The sequence below is a fragment of the Pleurodeles waltl genome, chromosome 2_2, assembly GCF_031143425.1.
Source record: "Pleurodeles waltl isolate 20211129_DDA chromosome 2_2, aPleWal1.hap1.20221129, whole genome shotgun sequence".
In the NCBI taxonomy this organism is placed as follows: Eukaryota; Metazoa; Chordata; class Amphibia; order Caudata; family Salamandridae; genus Pleurodeles; species Pleurodeles waltl.
Genome location: NC_090439.1, coordinates 1155354035 through 1155374334, shown reverse-complemented (window position 1 = coordinate 1155374334; position 20300 = coordinate 1155354035). Strand labels below are relative to the sequence as shown.

The 20300-nt window shown below is 42.4% G+C and overlaps 1 protein-coding gene across 2 annotated transcripts in view; it reads left to right on the top strand.

Moving 5' to 3' along the window:
* The window catches only part of LOC138274915 (ly6/PLAUR domain-containing protein 2-like), an 80252-nt gene extending 61852 nt beyond the window's left edge, over positions 1-18400 (top strand). The window contains exons 3-4 of one of the 2 annotated variants that reach the window (XM_069219036.1): positions 4825-5009; positions 18217-18400. In XM_069219036.1, the coding sequence (XP_069075137.1) occupies positions 4825-4964 (140 nt within the window). In that variant the 3' untranslated portion in view covers positions 4965-5009; positions 18217-18400. Of the gene's footprint in view, positions 1-4824; positions 5010-9475; positions 9634-18216 lie in introns of those variants that run through there. The other variant, XM_069219044.1, reaches the window with a different exon arrangement.
* The last annotated feature ends 1900 nt before the right edge of the window (positions 18401-20300 follow it).

The following is a 20300-nucleotide window of genomic DNA, read 5'->3' as shown; positions in this document are numbered from 1 at the left end:
TTTGAGTAATTTACACTTTTGAGTAAGTTTACATTTTGGCTATTCAGAAGTAATTTTACTCCAAAAATGTAACGTACACATCACCACCAAATTAAAGGGCATGTGGCTATACACCATTAGGTATTTTACACTTTTGAATAAGTATACTTTTTAGCTATTCACAAAACCTGAGTATAAGTTACATGTTTGGAGTAGCGTTACACTCATATTTTGTGAATAACCAAAAAGTATTCAACTTACTCAAATGTGTGCATTACTCTAAAGTGTACATAACCTTTGCAAATCAGGTCCAAATTTAGATCCTAATAGCAAGGATCATGTTTTGGTAATTGACCAGGTGGTCACCATAAGTAATGCAATGTTGCAAAAATTTCTCAACATTTTTAGCAGGTCTATAGGGAAATTGTGTGGGTTTCAACACATGATTTCCCACTTTTTAACTTAATAGCAATATTATCATTGACAGGTTTCCCTATCTAAAAGTAATGAAATGATAACCTTGGGTAGTGATGCCAAGAGGCTTTCTATGATGAATGTAACCTCTGCCTTTCTCTTGTTATTATTTCATTTCATTGTATCAGATTTCTCTTATTTTTATTATTATTATTACTATTTAGAATTTTATAGAACACAACTATTATTCAAAGGGATTTCTGGTGCTAAAGATTTCAAGTACAAAGAAAAGCATGACCCTGGGAACCTATAGAATGAAGAGTCAAGATCTTAGAGCCTTACCAAACTGTAATAAATTGGGACCACAGCAAAGGATTATTGGGAGAATTTTCCATAACCAAGCAGGCTGGACTGAGAATGCTCTGCCTCCCATTTGAGTGACTTTAAACTTTAGTATGTTCATCAACCTTGCATCGGCAGATCATAGTTATCTGCAAGGGTTGTAGTGAGAAAATTTGCTTTGAAGATAAATAGGTTGGGTCCAATGGAAGGCTCTGCATACAAATAGAAATAATTAAAAAGAAATCCTCTTAGGAAGCAGGGGTCAATGTAATCTGTAATAAGCGCAGCAGACACAGAGGATCTGTAAGGAAGAGACAGATATAGTCTAGCAGTCGCTGTCTGAATTGAGGACGAGCGTTTCAGAATGTGGTTTGGAACACCGACTGCCTCAAAATACCGTAGTCCAGTCTGCTTGGGATTTTGACCTGACCAATTTGAGGACTTTAATGTTGTGGCAAGAGTGGAAGTATTTTACACCATAATGTTAAAAGTGAAAAGCAGGTAGAAGACAATTCATTAGCCGGAGCAGCGAAGGAAAAGCCCGCATCTGATTGGAAACCGAAATTCCTGACTGCTGATGCAATTTCAGATTAGTTTCCTCAGGCCAGTGGCAGAAGAAACTGACCTAGGTACTCCACCTGTAGAGCAGCAGATTACCTCAGTTTTATTATCATTAAATTTGAGTGGTTTCTGAGTACATAAGTCAGTTATGCTGTGCATACAGTTATGAAATGCCTTAAAAGATCCTGGGAGGGGATGATACAATGAGATGATAAACTATGTACCGTTCACATAATTCATGAAAATTATGCCCGGACTATGGCTCGGTATGGCCAGTGGTTTTAAGATTAGATTAAACAACATGGGGCTCAGGGAAGAACCTTGAGGAACCCCAAACCTGCAGGACCTACACTCAGGATGCAAAGGAGTGCATTGCCCTTGCCACTGAAGGTTGAAAGCCTGACTGAGCTGGATCAAGTAACAGGTTTTTCTCCAGATGATCTGAGATTATTCTGTTAACATGATTTTCCACAATTTATTCTGGGAAAGGTAGCAGAGATATTGATCTGATGTAGGCTTCCTCAAAAGAGGGATGACTAAGGCTTTTTCCGTTTGCATAGCACCTACCCGGTAGCCAAAGAAAGATTGCAGATTGAATGTAGTGGGTCTGCTAGTGGCTACACCTTTGGTGCTAATCATGAAAAGTGCAACAAGAGCGTAAAAATTGATGATGCTATTGTCCCTAACCTGCGCCATGGTGCGCCGTATGTTAAATAGGGTGCACACATTGTGGCATTAGGGGAGCACAAGAAAAGTGGCGCAACATGCAATGTAGTGCCACTTTTCTAAAATCTGGGCCACAGTCTCTAAAATATGATATTTACTTTACAAATCAAGGAAATTTTATTCACCCCAAAAAGACATAAAACACTGGGCTAGGGAAAATCAGCAAAATAAATAAAACTGGGATCATGAAAGTGACAGGACTGCTAGTGGGACTGGACTGAGCTCGACATGTCACCTCCCCTACCGAAGAGTGAAGCCTTCTGCTGGTGTTCGAGCAACAGGAGAAGGAAGAGCAGTGCAGGCATCAGTGGGGTTGCATTTCTTTTTATGCATATGACTAAAACCCACAGATGGAGCAACAGCGCTTTAAGTTTAAAGGATTATGCAAGTGGGTGGAACAGATCATTTGAACATAGCACATGGACACAGGTCAAAAGACAAATAGTGACATATTTATAATAGGCTTGCTCTGCTGGAATTTCACTTTTTTTGATGCTTCGAGAGTGCAAGCCTCTTAACCATATCTATGAGGCCACGCAAAGCCACTAGTTACGCCATCACCCAGACTATGTACTACTATTTTTGGATTAGGTATGAATTCTTCTGGCTGTATCTCATTGCCCTTACTGCTGGTGATCTATATTATTTTGTGGCTTTAATTGCCATGGAAAGTTTCCTTAATTCTTAACGTAAATGCAATAAACTATGGGGCATATTAAAGAGGTCCTAATGCCATTCCATCACCACATTACCATAATTTTTTACGCTAATGTGGCGTTAGAAGCTGAAAAAGCTGCACCATATTTAAAAAGTGGTGCAATGCATGCATTGCTGCACTTTGTAACCCTTTGTGTTACATTATGCCTGCTCCCGGCATAATGTATGCAAACAGGGCATTTCCGCATTACGGGGGGGGGGCAAAAAAATGGTGCAAGGAAATCTAAGAGACTTCGGCACTTTTAATGCTTGCTCAAAGGGGGCATACCATTATTTTTAATAGCCCACTATGTAGCACCACAATTTTGGTGCTACTCCTACAGAGTACATCAATAGCGTCCAAAAGAATTATGCTATTGCCCACTACCCTGCGCCATGGTGTGCCGTATTTTAAATACGGCGCACACATGGTGGTGGTAGGGGGGCACTAAAGGGTGCATGGAAAGTGGTGCTTACTGGCTGCAGCAGCACTTTCTTTAAATATGCCCCTTAGTCTTTTTCTTAACGATTTTTCTCACTGCGACAAAGTCACCAATCCGATCCAACCTCCCTGGAGCCCTCTTCGGATACTTGGTAACTCTTTGTGCTATATAATGCCTGTGCCAGGCATAATATATGCAAAGGGGCATTCCCCTGTTAGGGGGGCAAAGAAATGGCACAGGTAAATTTTAAGAGTTTTAATTGCACCATTTTTTGGGCACTTTTATTGCCTCCTCATGAAAGGCGTTAAAAGGAGGCTTCCATTGGTTACAATGGGCCTCTGGTTGCTTTGCAGGATTAGCGTCAGAATTTTTTATGCTAATCCTGCAAAGCTCCGGACTAGCATCAAAAATTCTGATGCTAGTCCCCTGTCTACCGACATGGTGCACCATATTTTATGTATGGCTCACACATGGTGGTGTTAGGGGGGCGCTAAGATTTTCTTAAATACGCCCCAATGTTTAAATAAAAGAATTGGAGATAACACTTTGTGTTGCTATACTGTACTTTGCCTCATGAGGGCATGCTTTGGGTAATACTTTGACATTCCAATGCTGCCACCCATGGATTTTAATTGAAAGCCATTTCAACAAAGATTTCCAGACTTGGCTTTGCCTAAAAAAATAACACCTCATGGTGACTATAGTTAGGTAGGAGAAATATGTAGTTTTCCTAATATTTCACTAATTGTTTTTGTGCTGCACTGTATAGCACACATCAAATGTGTGAAATGCATTTAAGTGTGTCTAGGCATAGGAATTTGTTCTCGAATACTTCCTGTACTAAACCTATGTGAGGCACTACCTCTGCACAAAGGTGTCAAAAGGTGTGTGCATGGCACTAGGCAGCCTATTTGTGCATCAGCACAGAGGAAGACAGCAGCCGGAGACCATAATTAGTAACAATTGCTCTGTGCTGCTCTTTTCCCCTAGATTAACTTGTTGCAGCAACTTTGGTTGCTCCATTTTTAGGTCACACGCGCAAGTGCTTTGACCTGTTCTAAGTATTGTGGGCTTTTAAGCAGGCCCACCGCACGCCCACTGCACGCCCATCAATTTCACTCGTTCGTGGGCTTGCCTTTCAAAAATCCTTCGTTCTAGTTGGTAAATGCTTTACGTATGTCTTTCCTTGGGGCAGCTTTGTTACCGCCTTGGACACCAGCCCTGTTACATGGATAATTGCACATTTGTTGATACGTTTGTCTGCGAGCGAGCGTGTTTTTCCTTTTGTGTCTCTCCTTTGTGCTCATGCTCATGGCAGCTGTGATGCTTTGAATCGGCTTGCTTATGTCAACTGTTTTCATTTTCAATTTATGTGGCAAGAAAAGTCCTGTTAGGAATGTACAATGCCTATAGCTCTAACTCCAGCAAACTCGAGACCAATTGTATTGCAAACGCTTGTTTAATAAACCTACTGCCTCTGGGTTACAAACAAGACCAGCATTGCTTGAAAAGTAAGGAGAGACATCAATGAGTAAAAATAAAATAAAGAAGGTAAGAAGGCACATTTAACAGACAAATAGTTTCACTTGCTAACTCACGCTATAGAATAGAGACAGAGAAATTATACTTATTTTCATTAAAAATTATTTTCTTTTTTTAAAAGGATTTCTGGTAACCAGCAAGAAGTGCGCATCTACCTGTTCACAAGTCAACGCCCCTGGTGTTTTGATCAAGTGTTGCAAAAGTTCTTTATGTAACATTCTGCCCACCAATGTGCTTGGGTACAAGAAGATTATGGCCTAAACCAGGAGGACTTGTTATGCACCGACTCGAAGCTGAGCATACGAGGTAAGGAGAACACTGCAGCCTCTTCTCTCCTCTGAACTTTTAGGGGCCTCTTCATGAAGGTAAATCTTGTGTACATCTATTCCTGCACCTTGGTGCAAGTCTCCTCTGGTCACACAGGGCTCATATCAAGGCGAAAATATGAAATCTACTTATACAAACTGCATGGGCACAGATTTATTACCATTTATAATTCATGAAATCTTCCAGAACTATGCCCCCAAAGCTTCAATAGTCACAGAATTTTGGAATACCCCCTTAAATCTTTTGAGATTTGTTTGGGTAGTACCGAGGCAAATGGCCGACCAGGAGAAAGACATTGAATAGAGGTTAGGCAGCAAGAGGTGGTTTTCTCTTGTACCTCTATATACCCAGTCATTTTAGCTGATGACAACGTTTCCCTTAGCTCCTTCCTTGGAAGTTTTTATGAGGGATGACAAGCATAGCAGTTGCAAAAGTGAAAAATTCAGAAGGCCTTCCCTACAAGCAATACATGTATTGGTATTACATATATGTGTATCATAGCCATTCTTAATGGCTGACAGTAGTTTAGGGGACAGAAACACCCGTCTGCCAAACTCCTGATGGGGTTGTCGCCGCCGTGCTCACAACCTCTCCACCGGCCCCATTACAACATTGCCACTGGGCTGACTGGTGGAAACCAAGGTTTCTGCCAGTCAGCCCAGTGGGAAAGATGCAGCAGCACAATGCACCCTCACGCAGTGGGCACCAGCAGCCATTTTGTGGGTGCTGGGCAGGGAGACTCCTGCACAGCCCATACCGCATTCCAATGGCAGATTTGCACTTTACAATTACCAATAAAATAGTATAACATAATGTTAATATAAGTAAAGACAAATAGTCTCATCACAAGTTTGGCAGTCCCACAGCAGGGACATTGCAATAGAGCATTTCCGTTGGTCAGACTGGCATGAACAGTTAAAGGAGCCAAGTGCTATCTCCTAACACAGAGGGGGCCGACTAGCACCCTCGGAATGCCCACTGTCTGCTTCACTACCAGCCTTTCCATGTCTGTGAAACCTCCATTGCAAAGGCTGCTTGTGAGGGGAGTTATAATCATCCAGGAGGGGCTGAATTCAGTGCTGCCCTGGCTAAGTACAACTCTGACCACCGTCATGCCATTAGGAACCATGTTCTTGGAAGGGAAGGTGGTCCCCTGGTGCCCGCCAGGGTCATACTTAGGCGGTCAGCCTACCCAGAGTGTGGCAGTCCAACCGTCATTGCAAGTGTGGCGGTCCTTGGTCTGCCAAACTCGTAATGAGGTGCAACATTGTAAGCATGGTGTTAGTACCTAGATGGAGAAGTCAGTGTTCTCTTAATGTTGCCAGCTTGTCTGTATCTGGAGGTGCAGTCTCCAAGCTCTCTTGGTCTATGGATGGAAGGCCCCCAGGAAGCTGGAGCCTCTCTCCATTGAAAAAGATTAGATAAACTGCCATTGATCCTAAACATTGTGGACATTGCCAAATCACTTGTCATTTACAGGTATATCCTGTCGTGCTGGGTTCAGTCAAATATTGGAGCTTCAAATAGCATCTATCTGACCAATGTTTATAATCAGAAAGCAAAGTGGTATAATTTTCTATTCAAAACTTCTATTGAAACCTTGGGAGTGCGTGGAAGGGTGTAGAATATTTTTGGGTAATTTATGTGCAGTCTGTGGAAATCTTTTCCCTTTGCTTAATTCATAATAAATCATGATTGTTGAAACTGTGTATGGTTATGTATTGTATTAGAATAGAAGCTCTAAATATACACAGATTAAAAAATAATCTAAAAAAGCTCTGTGATTTTGATGAATGCAAATGCATGTTTATGCTTTACACATATGCATGCCAAAGTATGTAGATAACACATATCTACAAAGGTTGCTCTATATGGGGGTTTATGCCTCTTTGTATGATAATACATGAGAATACGTAAAGATAATTATCTGCCAGATACCTATATCAATGCATATTAGTCTTCACACTTTCTAAATGGATATAACCATATATTTAGTTACATGAGAAATATAGTTTAGCAGGGCAATCACTTATATCTGGCTATGTAGACAAGGTTGTCTATTTGTATTTTGGTATGTAAATGAGTTTATGCTTCCCTTTATAGGGATATACCCATATCAATAAAAGTAAAAAAGAAAGTCTCTGTATATTCATGCGCAAAATACATGTGTATATCTAACCATGTCCAATTTTATCCATAAATATTACAATATCTATCTATCTATCTATCTATCTATCTATCTATCTATCTATCTATCTATCCATCCATACCTTAGACGGAGATATGATGCCATGATTTTCTATTTTCTCTATATATGTTTGTATACATTTAATACACGTATATATTAATTATATATAGTGTGTGTGTAAAAAGCCTTCAACGTCTTCCCTTCCTTTTATAAGTCAGTCATCATCTTGATAAAGGGAGATACACTATCTCATAGCAAATTGAAAACCATGAATACTGGCCAAGTGGCCTTTCATTTCTGGCTAGAATGAACAAACATCTTCTCCCATAACATCTAACCAATATGAATGCAGGAGTTTACAGGTTCCATGTGTTTGCAATGTAAACTTTCCATATCCAGCTGTACCTGTAGCCATGTTATTTCCAATCGCAATGTGCTCTAGTCCCCCATATAAAAAGTGCAAATAAATAAAAATGAAAACATAAAAACAGGTCAGTGGCAGATTCTAATAACCATACATCCTGCTTATTCTACACAGTTGGTACACTATGAGATAAGAATAATTCTGACATAACACTTTTAAACAAAGAAAGGCAAGAAAAACATATCAAGCAAGGCTGCGGTAATAATCAGAAGATATAGTCAAAATGTTCCCACACTAGACTCCAGTTTCCACAATTGTATCTCTGTATCTCTGCCCCTCGGAGAGACATCAATCCTGTCAATTCCGGAAAAGGAGAGTGTATCAGGGTTTTGGTTATGTTTGGTTTGCCAGTGCCTTGCTATTGAAATAAAGTATGTAAATAAGTATTAAAATGGAAATATACATTTCACATAAAAAAATATATATATCGTCCCCCAGTGGGCCTCCAGTTCTTAAAGTGCAGGGTGTACCTGCTCTGGTGCTAGAAGACCATTACTACCGTACGAGTCTAATATGAAATAAAAACACTGTCAGGCGGACACTCAAGTCCTAAAGTGCATGTGTGCCAAAACATTTAAACTGTCAATTAGTTTAATATTATTAAGACACAGAGAGCCTCCATTGTTATTTAGTGCCATGGAAAGGAGCAGAGGCCTATGTCTTTCGGTCTTAAGTGGTTGTACCAGTCAAAGCACGCTCCACTCCCTATAGGGATCTCACTGATTGGGTGATGAGTTTTTGATTATTAGAATAAAGGCAGCTGAGGACTGCATGTCTGCATTTGCAAACCCCTAATTGTACTCATAATGGGCGCAGAAGACTGCGACGATCCCTCAGAGTGCTGTTGCATAAGCAGAACATGTGAGACACAGTTTTGGGCACTAGCCTGCAGAGCCAACAAATCTCATCTTTTACGGGCCGATGCCATGGGCTCTCGTGTTTGCCCACTGGGAGGGCCCCTTGTAGCCGGGTGTCGGAAACCCCGGCTACATACGATACCGATCTCCAGTCCGGCAAATGCCCCGGGTGTCCCACGGAAGAGGAAATCGCAGAAGCAGGAAACCCATATATCCAGGTTTCCAAAGACATGAAAAGAGAAGTAAAACAACGCGCTCGCATCGCCGGAACAGAGGAAGACTAGGAGGAGAAGGAGGCCAGATCGGAGGAGGAGGAGAGCGCGACGGGAGACAACGCGAACACAGAGGGAGGAGAGGACGCAGGAAAAAGCATTCTGGATGCCGGGGAAGAAGAACCCCACAAAGGAAGACTCTTGAGCTCCAGAGGCGATACCACAGAGGGACAAGGTGGTCCCGAAAGGCAGCAGCTCCGCCACGTCATTGGAGGGGCGTGCCTCCAGCAGGTACGGTCCTGCCTGAAGAATAGAATAAGGGCTATAGTGGGAAGGGAAGAGGGTGGAAAGTGCGAGTAGAGGGAGGTTGGGAAGGGATATTTGGGAAAGAAAACACCAGCATGAGGGGAGCACTAATCACTTAATACGGAGCGAAGGTCGTTCTATTAGTGAAAGAAAGGAGTTTTGGGTTCCACCGAGGTGCAAACAGGACGGGACCCTGTGAACTACACCCCTCCTTTTTTTTTCATTTTTCACTCGGGTCTGGAGTCCTACACCAGACCATCACCACTCACTCTATCTCTCTCTCTCTCTCTCTCTCTCTCTCTCTCTCTCTCTCTCTCTTCTCTCTCTCTCTCTCTCTCTCTCTCTCTCTCTCTCTCTCTCTCTCTCTCTCTCTCTCTCCACACCCTCTCCCCTCACTAAAATCATCCAAATAAACCCGCCAGACTTGCGACTTACCTACCTTTTGTTCCTTTTTCCAGTCGACCTGACGACACCACTACCGGGAGAGATATCACCAACCACCAGGAACCCTGAGGAAGAAGAGAACAAAGGAAGTCACCAACACATAACGATAAAAGACAGTGACTGTTACGAAGGCACCTGTACTCTAAAATAAAACCACTCATAGTCAATCACCCACCTGAGTGTCTCATTAATCCCTATCGCTATACCCACTGCCACACCCCTAAACGATAAAGCAAGTACTTACTCTTAATGCTGTAGTTTAAGACTCATCCCAGATATGGCTGAGGGACTAGGTTCTTATAGCTGTTTAAGACTAGCCAGGCGTAATGCCTTTTCTCAAGTGTTGTCTTGTCTTCAATTTCCGATAGGTGTTTTGTTACTTTTTTGTTAAGGATTAAAATAGCTTGTGGTTGAGCTCCGAAAACCTTAAACGCTTCACACCTAGCTGCTTTTTTGAGGTATCAAGATATTTTCGAGCCGGCGAATGGGCCTTCATTGTTATTTCCTCCCATATGTTGCGATTTATGGTGTTTCCAGCTGCACTTCTCATTTTATGAGAGCAGTTAATATAGGCTACATGCCTTACAAGAGACTGTTTATGTAGGCCGGACTCCAGCCTTATCTGTGCTGGCGAGGTGTAACTTGGAAGCATGAACATTTGCCTGTATATGCTTGATATGATATCATCCAAGATCTTAGAGTCTCTACCACAGAGGACAACACTTCTATAGGCTAGCATGGGGACCACCATAGTACTGGCTACTTCCAACAGTGGGCTGAGCGTATATTTTGTTCAATTTTGCAGGCAGCGTTCGAAGCCCCAAGGAGAGTACAGTCCCTTTCTGTCATATTTCTTCTTTATGTTTGGAAAAGGAGCCATGACAGTCAAACAAGAAACCCAGGTATTCATAAGTAGCGTTTTCTTCAAGCTTTTTCCCACTTAATCCCCAGGTTGCGATCCCCTTCATGATCAAGATTTTAGCAGTTTTATTATTAATTTTTAGCCCATTCTTAAGGGAGTAATCTTCCTTGGCTTTCAAGAGACATCGCATGCCTACCTTAGTTTTACTGAGTAGTACGACGTCATCAGCATATAAGAGGTTCGACGGTTGCATCGTCCCCAGTTGTGGTGCATGGGAGTTGATGAAGAAAGTGTTTTTGAGAAGTCGGCCAGGAAAAGGTTGAATAGAGTTGAGGCCAGAACACAGCCTTGTTTTAGGCCTCTAGTCGTTGGGATCCTTCTGGTGAGGTTTGATCCATTGCCCAGTTTGAGCCTGACCCATGTACTAGAGTACAGGTTCTCAATGGCTTTCAAGAGTTGCTGGGGCATTTGCCAGCTGTTGAGTTTCCCCCAAAGCCTCTTTTGAGTGATACTATCAAATGCTGCTTTAAAGTCTATAAAACAGAGATATAGTGGAAGATTTGCAGCCATTGAAGAGTCAAGTGTGTGAGATAATGCCATGATGTTGGCTTCCGTGCCTGTATTACTACTAAACCCAGTTTGGTTTGGGGGAATTATAGATTTTCGGCCAGCCCAGTAAATGAGATGTTCAAGGAGGACCCCAGGAAAAATATTTTGTTTAGTTGTCGATCAGCGTAATCAGTCGGTAGTTTCTAGGGTCTGATTTATCCCCACTTTTGTGTATTGGTGAGATGATGGATCCCCTCCAAGATTTTGGTATTCATTCTCCAGCCAGGACTTGGTTGAAAAGGGGGATCAAAGCTTCTGCCCACTTGGGTGGGTCTGATTTATAGATGGCTCGAGGGACCCCATTTGGACCGGGTTCCCCGTCTTTCTTCCTCTCACTATTTGTCATTGGGTTTCTGCTGGAGTGACATCGTATTCACTAACCTCACTCCTGTCTTTGTGAGGGTGTAAGTCATTGGATTGGGTGAGCCAACCTAAAACTCTGGTGGGAGCGTAGTCCTTTTCACTTTTGTTTGATGAAAATGATCTTTCAAGAAGGACGCCAGTCAGCCTTCAGGAAGCTTGATTCAAATTTAGGGTCATGTGGATTAATTAGGGCCTTTACCATGTTCCAGAATTTACTTTCATTTTTGTGTTTCATGTCCCAGATGAGTTTGGCCCAGAATTTATAAGTATGTTGCCTCTTTATTCCCCAAACAGCCTGCTTTAAGTTTTGTTTTGCTTATCTCAGGTTGGTGTTTTTCTGGAACCCGACAAACTATCCGAAGTGCTTTGTTGACATTCGTCTTTAGCCTGTTTTAGGCTGTGTGACGCATGCAGCTTCTATGTGACAAGTGGGATTGTGCTCCTAGTAGTTTTGACGTTCTTGTCAAATTGCTGGGTGCCTTGCTACTGGTAACTATTGCCACAATGATTAATGGCCCTGAGTTGTTCTAATACCCTTTTCTTCTACCTATTGTAGGCCACAACGACCTTTCAGGAATTAACATAATTGTCACTGCTGCATGAAGTGAAGCTCCTAATATTAACAATCTTTCCAGTTGATAATTTTTTAGTTTTTTCTATTGGTATTCTATGTACCAAAGTGTCTCTGATTGGTTTAGGCATATTCTATGGCCCATAGAGAAACTATACAATAATTGTAAAAATATGTCTGTAATAAATGTATAGATATATGTGTGTGTGTGTGTGTGTGTGTGTAAAAAAAACCTCAACATCTTCCCTTCACTCTCTAACCCCTCCCAATTCTTTCTGTCTACTATCAACTCCCAAACATGGTTTCCAGAATCTTAATTTTTTTTTTGATCCGATTTATTTCAATAACAGGCACACGTCCACCACTCCCACTAACGTCTCCAGCCAGTGATGGACAGGAAGGATGCAGCTTGTGCTGAGTTGAAGAAATGAGTGAGGCAGTGAAGACTGTAGGAAGTAGAGACAGAAGTCAGGTGTTAACTGAAAGATAGGCGTAGAGGACAGGTGCCTAATGCAAGTAACTCTGATTTGAGTTACCCCGGCCTCTCTCAGGCCTATTCCTGAGAGGTCCCAAGTTTCTGATTCTACTGGGCTTTAATGAACAAATCTGCCTCCAGCAGTAAAATAGCTGCAGGATGAGAGTGGGTGCCTAGGGTAATTACTGCCTCATGTAAATGCCAACATTATAGAGTTTAAGCAGCATTTGGGGGCAGGGGGTGGCTGGGGTGTCACAACCCTCTAATAAAGAAGTTGGGTGCAGGTGCTTTAAGTAGGGCGCTGTGAGATGTTTGTCGGATTTCCCTTGATATTTTTACACACACACACAGACAAAAACACTGACAAACACACTTGTCTCAGATTATTTACAAAATATTGAGTTTTAAGTACCCTTAACAATCCTCTCTCCTCTACCTTTCTACTGCTCCATAAAACCCCCTTCAGAGAAGCGCGTTATAAACAGAACATGTTTGAGCGTAATTCACACGCAAATGCAATGAACATATCAGACCGAGGACCCAGCACGAAGGGTTGTATGTCACCACCTAAAATACAACAGGGTTCATATACCACTATGTAGAGTCTACTACATTGAAATGAACCCCTCTGAGATTACCACTGCAGGGGTCACCACTCCTAATGTTACTACTAATGTGATTACTAAATCTGAGATTACCAGTGCAAAGATTACCTCTGCTGAGATTACCATCTTTGAAATTACCAGTGCAGCGATTACCACTGCTGAGATTACCACTGCTGTGATTACTATTTTTGAGATTACCACTGCAGGGATTACCACTGCTGAATTACCACTACTGTGATTACTACCTCTGAGATTACCCTTGCAGGGATTACCACTGCTGAGATTACCTCTACTGTGATTACTACCTCTGAGATTACCACTGCAGGGATTACCACTGCCGAATTACCACTACTGTGATTACTACCTCTGAGAGTACAACTGCAGGGATTACCACTGCTGAGATTACCACTGCTGAGATTACCACTGTTGAAATTATCACTGCAGGGATTACCACTGCTGAGCCTATCACTACTTCAATTACTACCTTTGAGATTACCACTACTGTGATTACTACCTTTGAGATTACCACTACTGTGATTACCACTACTGTGATTACTACCACTGAGGTTACCACTGTAGGGATTACCACTGTTGAGATTACCACTTCTGAGATTACCACTACATTGAGTAAAATAGATTCAAGAATAAGTGCACTGACCCAATGCTAACCTACACCTTAAGATTACACCTTACTTTATAACTACCCACCACCCTATCTTTATGGCCATACAGCGCCCTCTCCTTAACCCAGTGGTTATATTACGCTGGGCGTGCCAGTGGGCCCACCAGTACATATTTTGGAGGACCAGGACTCTTCTACTGTGTCCCATGGTGGTCCTATTGGTCTTTACAATGCATGGCTCTTCCCTGTCCATCAGACTCACCCAGGCCTAGGCATAGACATGACTGTAGCATTCTCAAGTGCCATGGACACCGAGAGCTTCATTTTCCTGCATCCATTCTTATGTTAAACCATTCTGTGCCCAGGCAAAGATGTGCTTTCATTTTCATACAATAATATTTTGTACCCTGTAACAAGTCCAGCATTCCAGGATTTGTATTGAGTATTTCCTTGTTCTTTGTCCATGTACACAGGCATGATATCAGTTTTAGGTGGACCCGCCCCTTTGATATTTTAGTAGATGCTGCTTTGTTTCACTCCTTTCCTTTTTATTCGGTAGAACACTAAAAATGTGTCCTGTGCTAGACCTTCTGCTTCATGAAGGGAGTTTGGGAAAAGGCAGCTGCGTTTACTTCTTCACTTCCTGTCTCTCTGCAGTTCTAAATTGCCGTGCCCCTCACTCACAGTAACTCACATTCTCTCACTTACTCATCCTCACTCCCACTCAGGGGCGCAGCTTCAGGGGGTATTTGGGGCGTTACACCCCCACTAATAAATGTATATTCTGATGAATTGTTGGATACAGGTGCTCTCAGGTGGGTATGGAGAGTAGCTCACCTGGGATTTATGCTCAAGCACACTGACAAAGCACACACACTCTCTCTCATCTCTGTTTTGAAAGCCCAATTTTTTTTAATTATTTTACAAAATATTATGTTCCTCTCACTTATTAATCATGCCAATCGGCACTGCTCTCTCTTTCCATTGCTGCTTAAGCCACTCTCATGCGATCTGCTTGTCGTATGCTGTATTTTAACAATATATGCCAACCCGGGAGGGCTCCTGTAGGGGCAAAGCTGTGTGGCGGGGGCAAAAAAGAATTCAGTGATTCTTGGAATTTGCATGAATTGGTAGGATGGAAAATGAAATGCAAACATACGTTTGATGAACGATGCGCCATGCGAAACTGCATGTTATTATCTGTCTGAACAACATATTATCCTTTAGTGAATTTTCATGGACATTTTACCGTAAAACCTGCTTTGTTACCACTATATTTGAAAGACCTCTTGGGGAGGGATAGTCATGCATAGCACACAATATAAAATTATTAGAATGTTTCAATAGCGCACATACATAAACAAAGTACAAAAAAGCTTTGCTCTCAAATTCACCATTTTAACCACGCCTTTGTCAAGCCCAGGAGTTTGGTTGGTTCGTGGGCCGGCCTTTTAAAATCTGCTTGCTTTTATTAGTGAAAGGCATGCATATGTCATGCCTTTTCCGGTGTTTAGCCCTCCTTGAGCGCACCGGCCAACTATGAAAACATACGAAGCTCCATGTTTTCCACATGGTTTCTGCACTATTTTTTCTCTCCATTTGTAGGCAGTAGTAGAGCGCTTTGCATAAGATCGACTCTGTTATATGGATATTTGCACTTTTTTCAGGTTACATGGATAGTTGCACTTTTGTAGATACCTTTCACTGTTTCCTTTTGAGTGTTTGCTTTGTGCTCATGGTGGCCGTAGGCTCGCTTATGTAAAACGGTTTTACTTTTCAGTTTATGTGGCAAGAAAAGTCCGGTTAGGAGTTTACAGCGCTAATAGCTTTAACTCGAGTAAACGCGAGACCCATTGCATTGCAAATGCTTGTTTAAATTATGAGGGAAGAGGGTCTCGCAAATAAAGATGGATCTGGAACGCATTTGCGTTTCACCACCGCCATCAGGAGATGAGCAGTGACAAGCAATGCCTCACAATAGTGTAAGGTCATGGTCTAACACAATGATGTAAAACAATATCGTGTGCACCGATGGAGGTCATTTAGAGGTCGCAGCTGCGACCCCTGGCTCTGCCTTTGCCAACACTGGCCTCAGAGGTGGCAAATTCAGTGGCAGGAACACAGGAAGCTCATCCTCAGATGTTCGGTTCAAGCCATTAATCAATGTCCGATGTGGAAACATATTTTCATAGCACTCACCAGAGGAGCCAACTGACATATGTGTTTGTGTTTTTAGAGTCTCCATGTGAGTTAGAAAACTGTGAAGAAGAAATTATCAGGAACAAGTTAGGGGAGAGAACAAGTCTAGTTCGACTTCGTGAAAGCTATGGATATTGCTAGCTGCATAAAAAGTCCAATCTCGTACATGGAGGAAATGTCCTCGCAGCATATAGCGCCAACAGTTGAGACTGTTTAATATAGGAACAAAATACAATGGGAAATTACAATGCCAGGGCAGAAAAAATCCAACAATGACAAGAATGTTACAGACTTGATAATAAAGCTCATATTGAGAACCTGCAGAAAAAAGGCCTGTCTAGCAGGAGTGAAACAAACATTTTTAGAGGTTTCTCTCAAAGCTGAGAAACTAAAGCTAGTGATGAGACGTGTTGTGGGTGGATTCTGAAAGCCTACACGGAAGTACAAACACATGGCAATACAATGTTGCCATGAGTGTGAATACATTAGATGTGAGAAGATCTTTTTGTCGAAGTGAAGTTTCTTGTGAGAAGGATGGCTGACTCAAGGTCGTTTTTCACTTTGAATGATATTAGTAGTTGGAAAACTTGAATGCGGCGCTATGTAATCTGGCCAGTGTATGTTGCAAAAATCCCTTTGAGGTTTTGGGCGAATATGATATGCGAAGGAAAATATGGTTTCTGTTTGTTGGGATTGGGATAGTTTGAACAAAGACATTTGGGAACTGTATTAGACCATAAGAATCATGAGTAAGTAGTCTTGAGAAAATAATGAATGGCTGGATGTTTAGTGGACATTCGAGTACAAACGTTCTCACAGGTATTCTCAGCCAAGGTATGAAAACCTAGGGGTTTACTCATTGCATTCAGCTAAAAAGCGGTGCAAACGTAGTTTATTATCCCTTTATGGTGAAAGGGTTGCAGCTTCTCCTTCTCCTGGAGGAGCCGCCCCTAGTGAAAGAGCCCCATCTCGAAAGTTGCCGCGGTTTAAGGTGCTTTCTAAAGGTGAGAAATTTGGAGGTCAACTGAAGGAGGTTGGGCGCTCCAGTGGGCCACACCCATGGCCGAAAGGACCTATCACCAAACCTTGGCTTCTTCCATACAGATTATTATCCAAAACCTCAAATGTCTCTACTGGTTAAAGCAGATACATCACTAGTTGCTGAGTTACAATGCGTTAAATGAAAAGAGATGAACAGTACCATATCCACGAAGACATGTACGCCCTCCGAGGGCCCACTTTAGGCTGCGATGCTCCAATGCACCATACGACAGGTTTATGCATTGCATAAGGAATTGTTTTTGTATTAGAATGGCACCCTTCTAGTATAAAATCTATCCTTTTACATGTTTTCTGTGTGCTATACAATGCAGCAGGCATGCAAATTAGGAACATTTCTTCTTGGTAGGACTACCTCTAGGAGATGTCAGAGGTTGGTGAAAATTCCTGTCTATGAATGTTTGTAGATAGTTTTTTTTTTTATCAAAACCAATGGGTGTTTGCCTGGAAACACCCATGTACCGCCCATGGAACTCCAGTTTGATGCAAAATAATGCAAAGCAATGCGTATCATTACTTTGGGAAACTGCAACGCAAATCCTGATTTGCGTTGGATAGTAAATCCCAGCATAATACTTTCCTTCAGGTTTGCTTTACAAAAGTAACGGAAACCCAGTGCAAAGCATTAGTAAGTTGGAACTACGGGGCATATTTAACAAAAGTGGCGCTGCACACAGTGCAGCGCCACTTTTCTTGAGCTTCTTAGCGCCCCCAACACCACTATGTGTGCGCTATATTTAAAATACGGTGCACCATGGTGGTAGTTAGGGGACTAGCATCAGAATTTTTTACGCTAGTCCGGTGCTTTGCTCTGAGCAAGCGTTAAAAGCGCTGAACAAAATGAGGCTAAGAAATCTCTTCGATTTCTTTGCGCCATTTTTTCGCCCCCCCCTTACGGGGAACGCGTCCTTTGCATACATTATGCCTGGTACAGGCATAATGTAACGCAAAGGTTTACAGAGTGGCGCAATGCATTCATTGCACCACTTTGGAAATATGGCACAGGGATTTTGGCCTTGTTGGGCCACATTAGCGTAAATAAAATTATTCTAATGTGGCGCAAGGAGGCGCTAGGGGCTCTTAACTATGCCCCTTCAAGTTTATAATTTGTAAATCATGTTGCCCATCGTTGAAGCCTTGTTTTTAAAATTAGGAAACAAAATGGCTCCAGAGGGCTATTTTAAGGGTATGTAAACAATTACAAACAACTAGCTATTCTCTTTGCATAAGGACAAGCTGATAGTAGAAGATGATCAATATTTGGGACATACACCAGAAAATGGCAGGAGAAAACACAATACGTCTGGCCCTCTAAAAAATTTATATTTCTTTGAAATCCTAAATAGTCATTGTCTGTTCTACTAAATGTCCTTGTCTCATTTCTCTTTAGGATGAGCTCAATAGCAGGTTTTTGCAACGTCCTGTTTCCTCACCCTAGACCATGGATGACTACAGATATCTGAAGTGTATCCTGATTGACCTTGAAAGAAAATAGTATACTTCCAAAGGAAATTAATAAAAATGCATATAAATAACTATTAGCTTTGAAATGCGTTAATAAAGTGTTTATTTGACTCTTGTGTTTTTCACTTTTATGCAGGGTTGCTTACATGTCACTTTCAATCAGTTTTTTGTAGAGTGCAGCTACTCACCCGTGAGGGTCTCAAGGCGCTGGGGGGGAGGAGAGAGGCCTCATTTGAAGAGCCATGTCTTGAGGTCCTTCCTGAAGATGGTGAGCAACGGGCTTCGACTGAGTTGCAGGGGGAGGTTGTTCCAGCTCTTTGCTGAAATGTAGGTGAAGAATCGTCCTCCGCCAGTGGTTTTGCGGATACGAGGGGTGGTGGCCAGGGCCATCTGGGTGGAGCAGAGGGATCTGGCAGGGGTGTGTAAGGAGACACGGTGATTCAAGTAGGCTGGCCCTGCGTTGTGTATGGCATTGTACATGTGGGTGAGTAGCTTGAAAGTGATTTGCTTCTCGACTGGTAGCCAGTGGAGGGTCCTCAGGTGTTGGGAGATGTGCTCTCCGCGAGGGAAGTCCAGAATGAGTCTGGCGGCGAAGTTCTGGATGAGTTGTAGTGTTTTGATGGTCCTAGTTGAGGTGCCGGCGCAGAGGGTGTTGCTGTAGTCAAGCTTGCTAGTGACTAAGGGTTGTGTCACTGTCCTGCGACAGTTTGCTGGTATCCATCTGAAGATCTTTCGAAGTTTGCAGAGTGTGTGTCATCAGGAGGAGACGACTGAGTTTACCTGGCGGGTCATAGATTGGGAGGAGTGACACATTCAAGAGTTAGAACAGGACCATTAGGCCCAGATTTAACAGGGCCTAGCGCCATTCCAACACCATATTAGTGTCATTTTTTTACACTAATGTGGCATTGGAAGGCCAAAAAGCAGCACTATATTTACAAAGTGATGCAATGCTTGCATTGTGCCACTTTGTAACCCTTTGCGCCACATTATGCCTGCACCAGGCACTATGTATGCAAGGGGGATGTTCCGGTGCTAGGGGGCCAAAAAAATGTCCCAAAGAAATCTAAGAGATTTCTTTGTGTCATTTGTATTGGCATTTTTAATGCCTGCTAAGAGCGGGCATTAAACAGAGGCTCCCATTGTTTTCAATGGGCCTCTGTGTACTTTGCAGGATTAGCATCAAAATTTCGGACCCTAATCCTGGGAAGAACCGGACTAGCGTAAAAAATGATGACGTTAATACCCCTAACTACCGCCATAGTGCGCCGTATTTTAAATATGGCGCACACCTGGTGGTGTTAGGGGGGCACTAAAGGATGCAAATAAAGTGGCGCTGCACTAGATGCAGCGCCATTTTTCATAAATCTGCACCTATGTCAATGCTTTACCATCCTTTAATTAGCAAGTTGTAGAGTACGAAACTCACCAATTACACAGGGGAGAAGCCAACAGCAACTGAACTCCTTGAAATTCCTCAGAACATTATACAAGCCATGATAATTGAGTGGCCCATACCAGAGATTAACCACAACAGCCATGTTGTGTGAAGTTTTGGAACTGTGTTTGAGGTGGAGCGTATGCACGCTGCTAGATGAAGTCACCTGACGCACATGCTGCTAAAAGGCCAAACGTGTGGAGTTGGCAGCTGTATCAACTTCATGGTTTGCCTGCAAGCCATGTCACTACAATGGTAGAGGGACAAAACTGAGGAGACCACATATTTGAGCACAACTGACAAATCCCATTAATGAACAGGTGCAAGATTTATTTTAGCTGGGGGCCACATATGACTAGGAGAAGGATGTTTGGCATTTAGGAAGCATTGTGCAGTTTCTTAACAATAATAATCTGTTGGCCTCTATTTGTGTGGCACATACAGTTGTGTCTGTGGTGAAGGACTGTTGTTGCAGGGTTCTTTAGCAGTGTGAGGGCAGGGCCACACCCCAGTTTTTCTCATACAGTTGCTACTGCAGCTGTCACCGATGTTTGCAATGTACAGCTAATCAG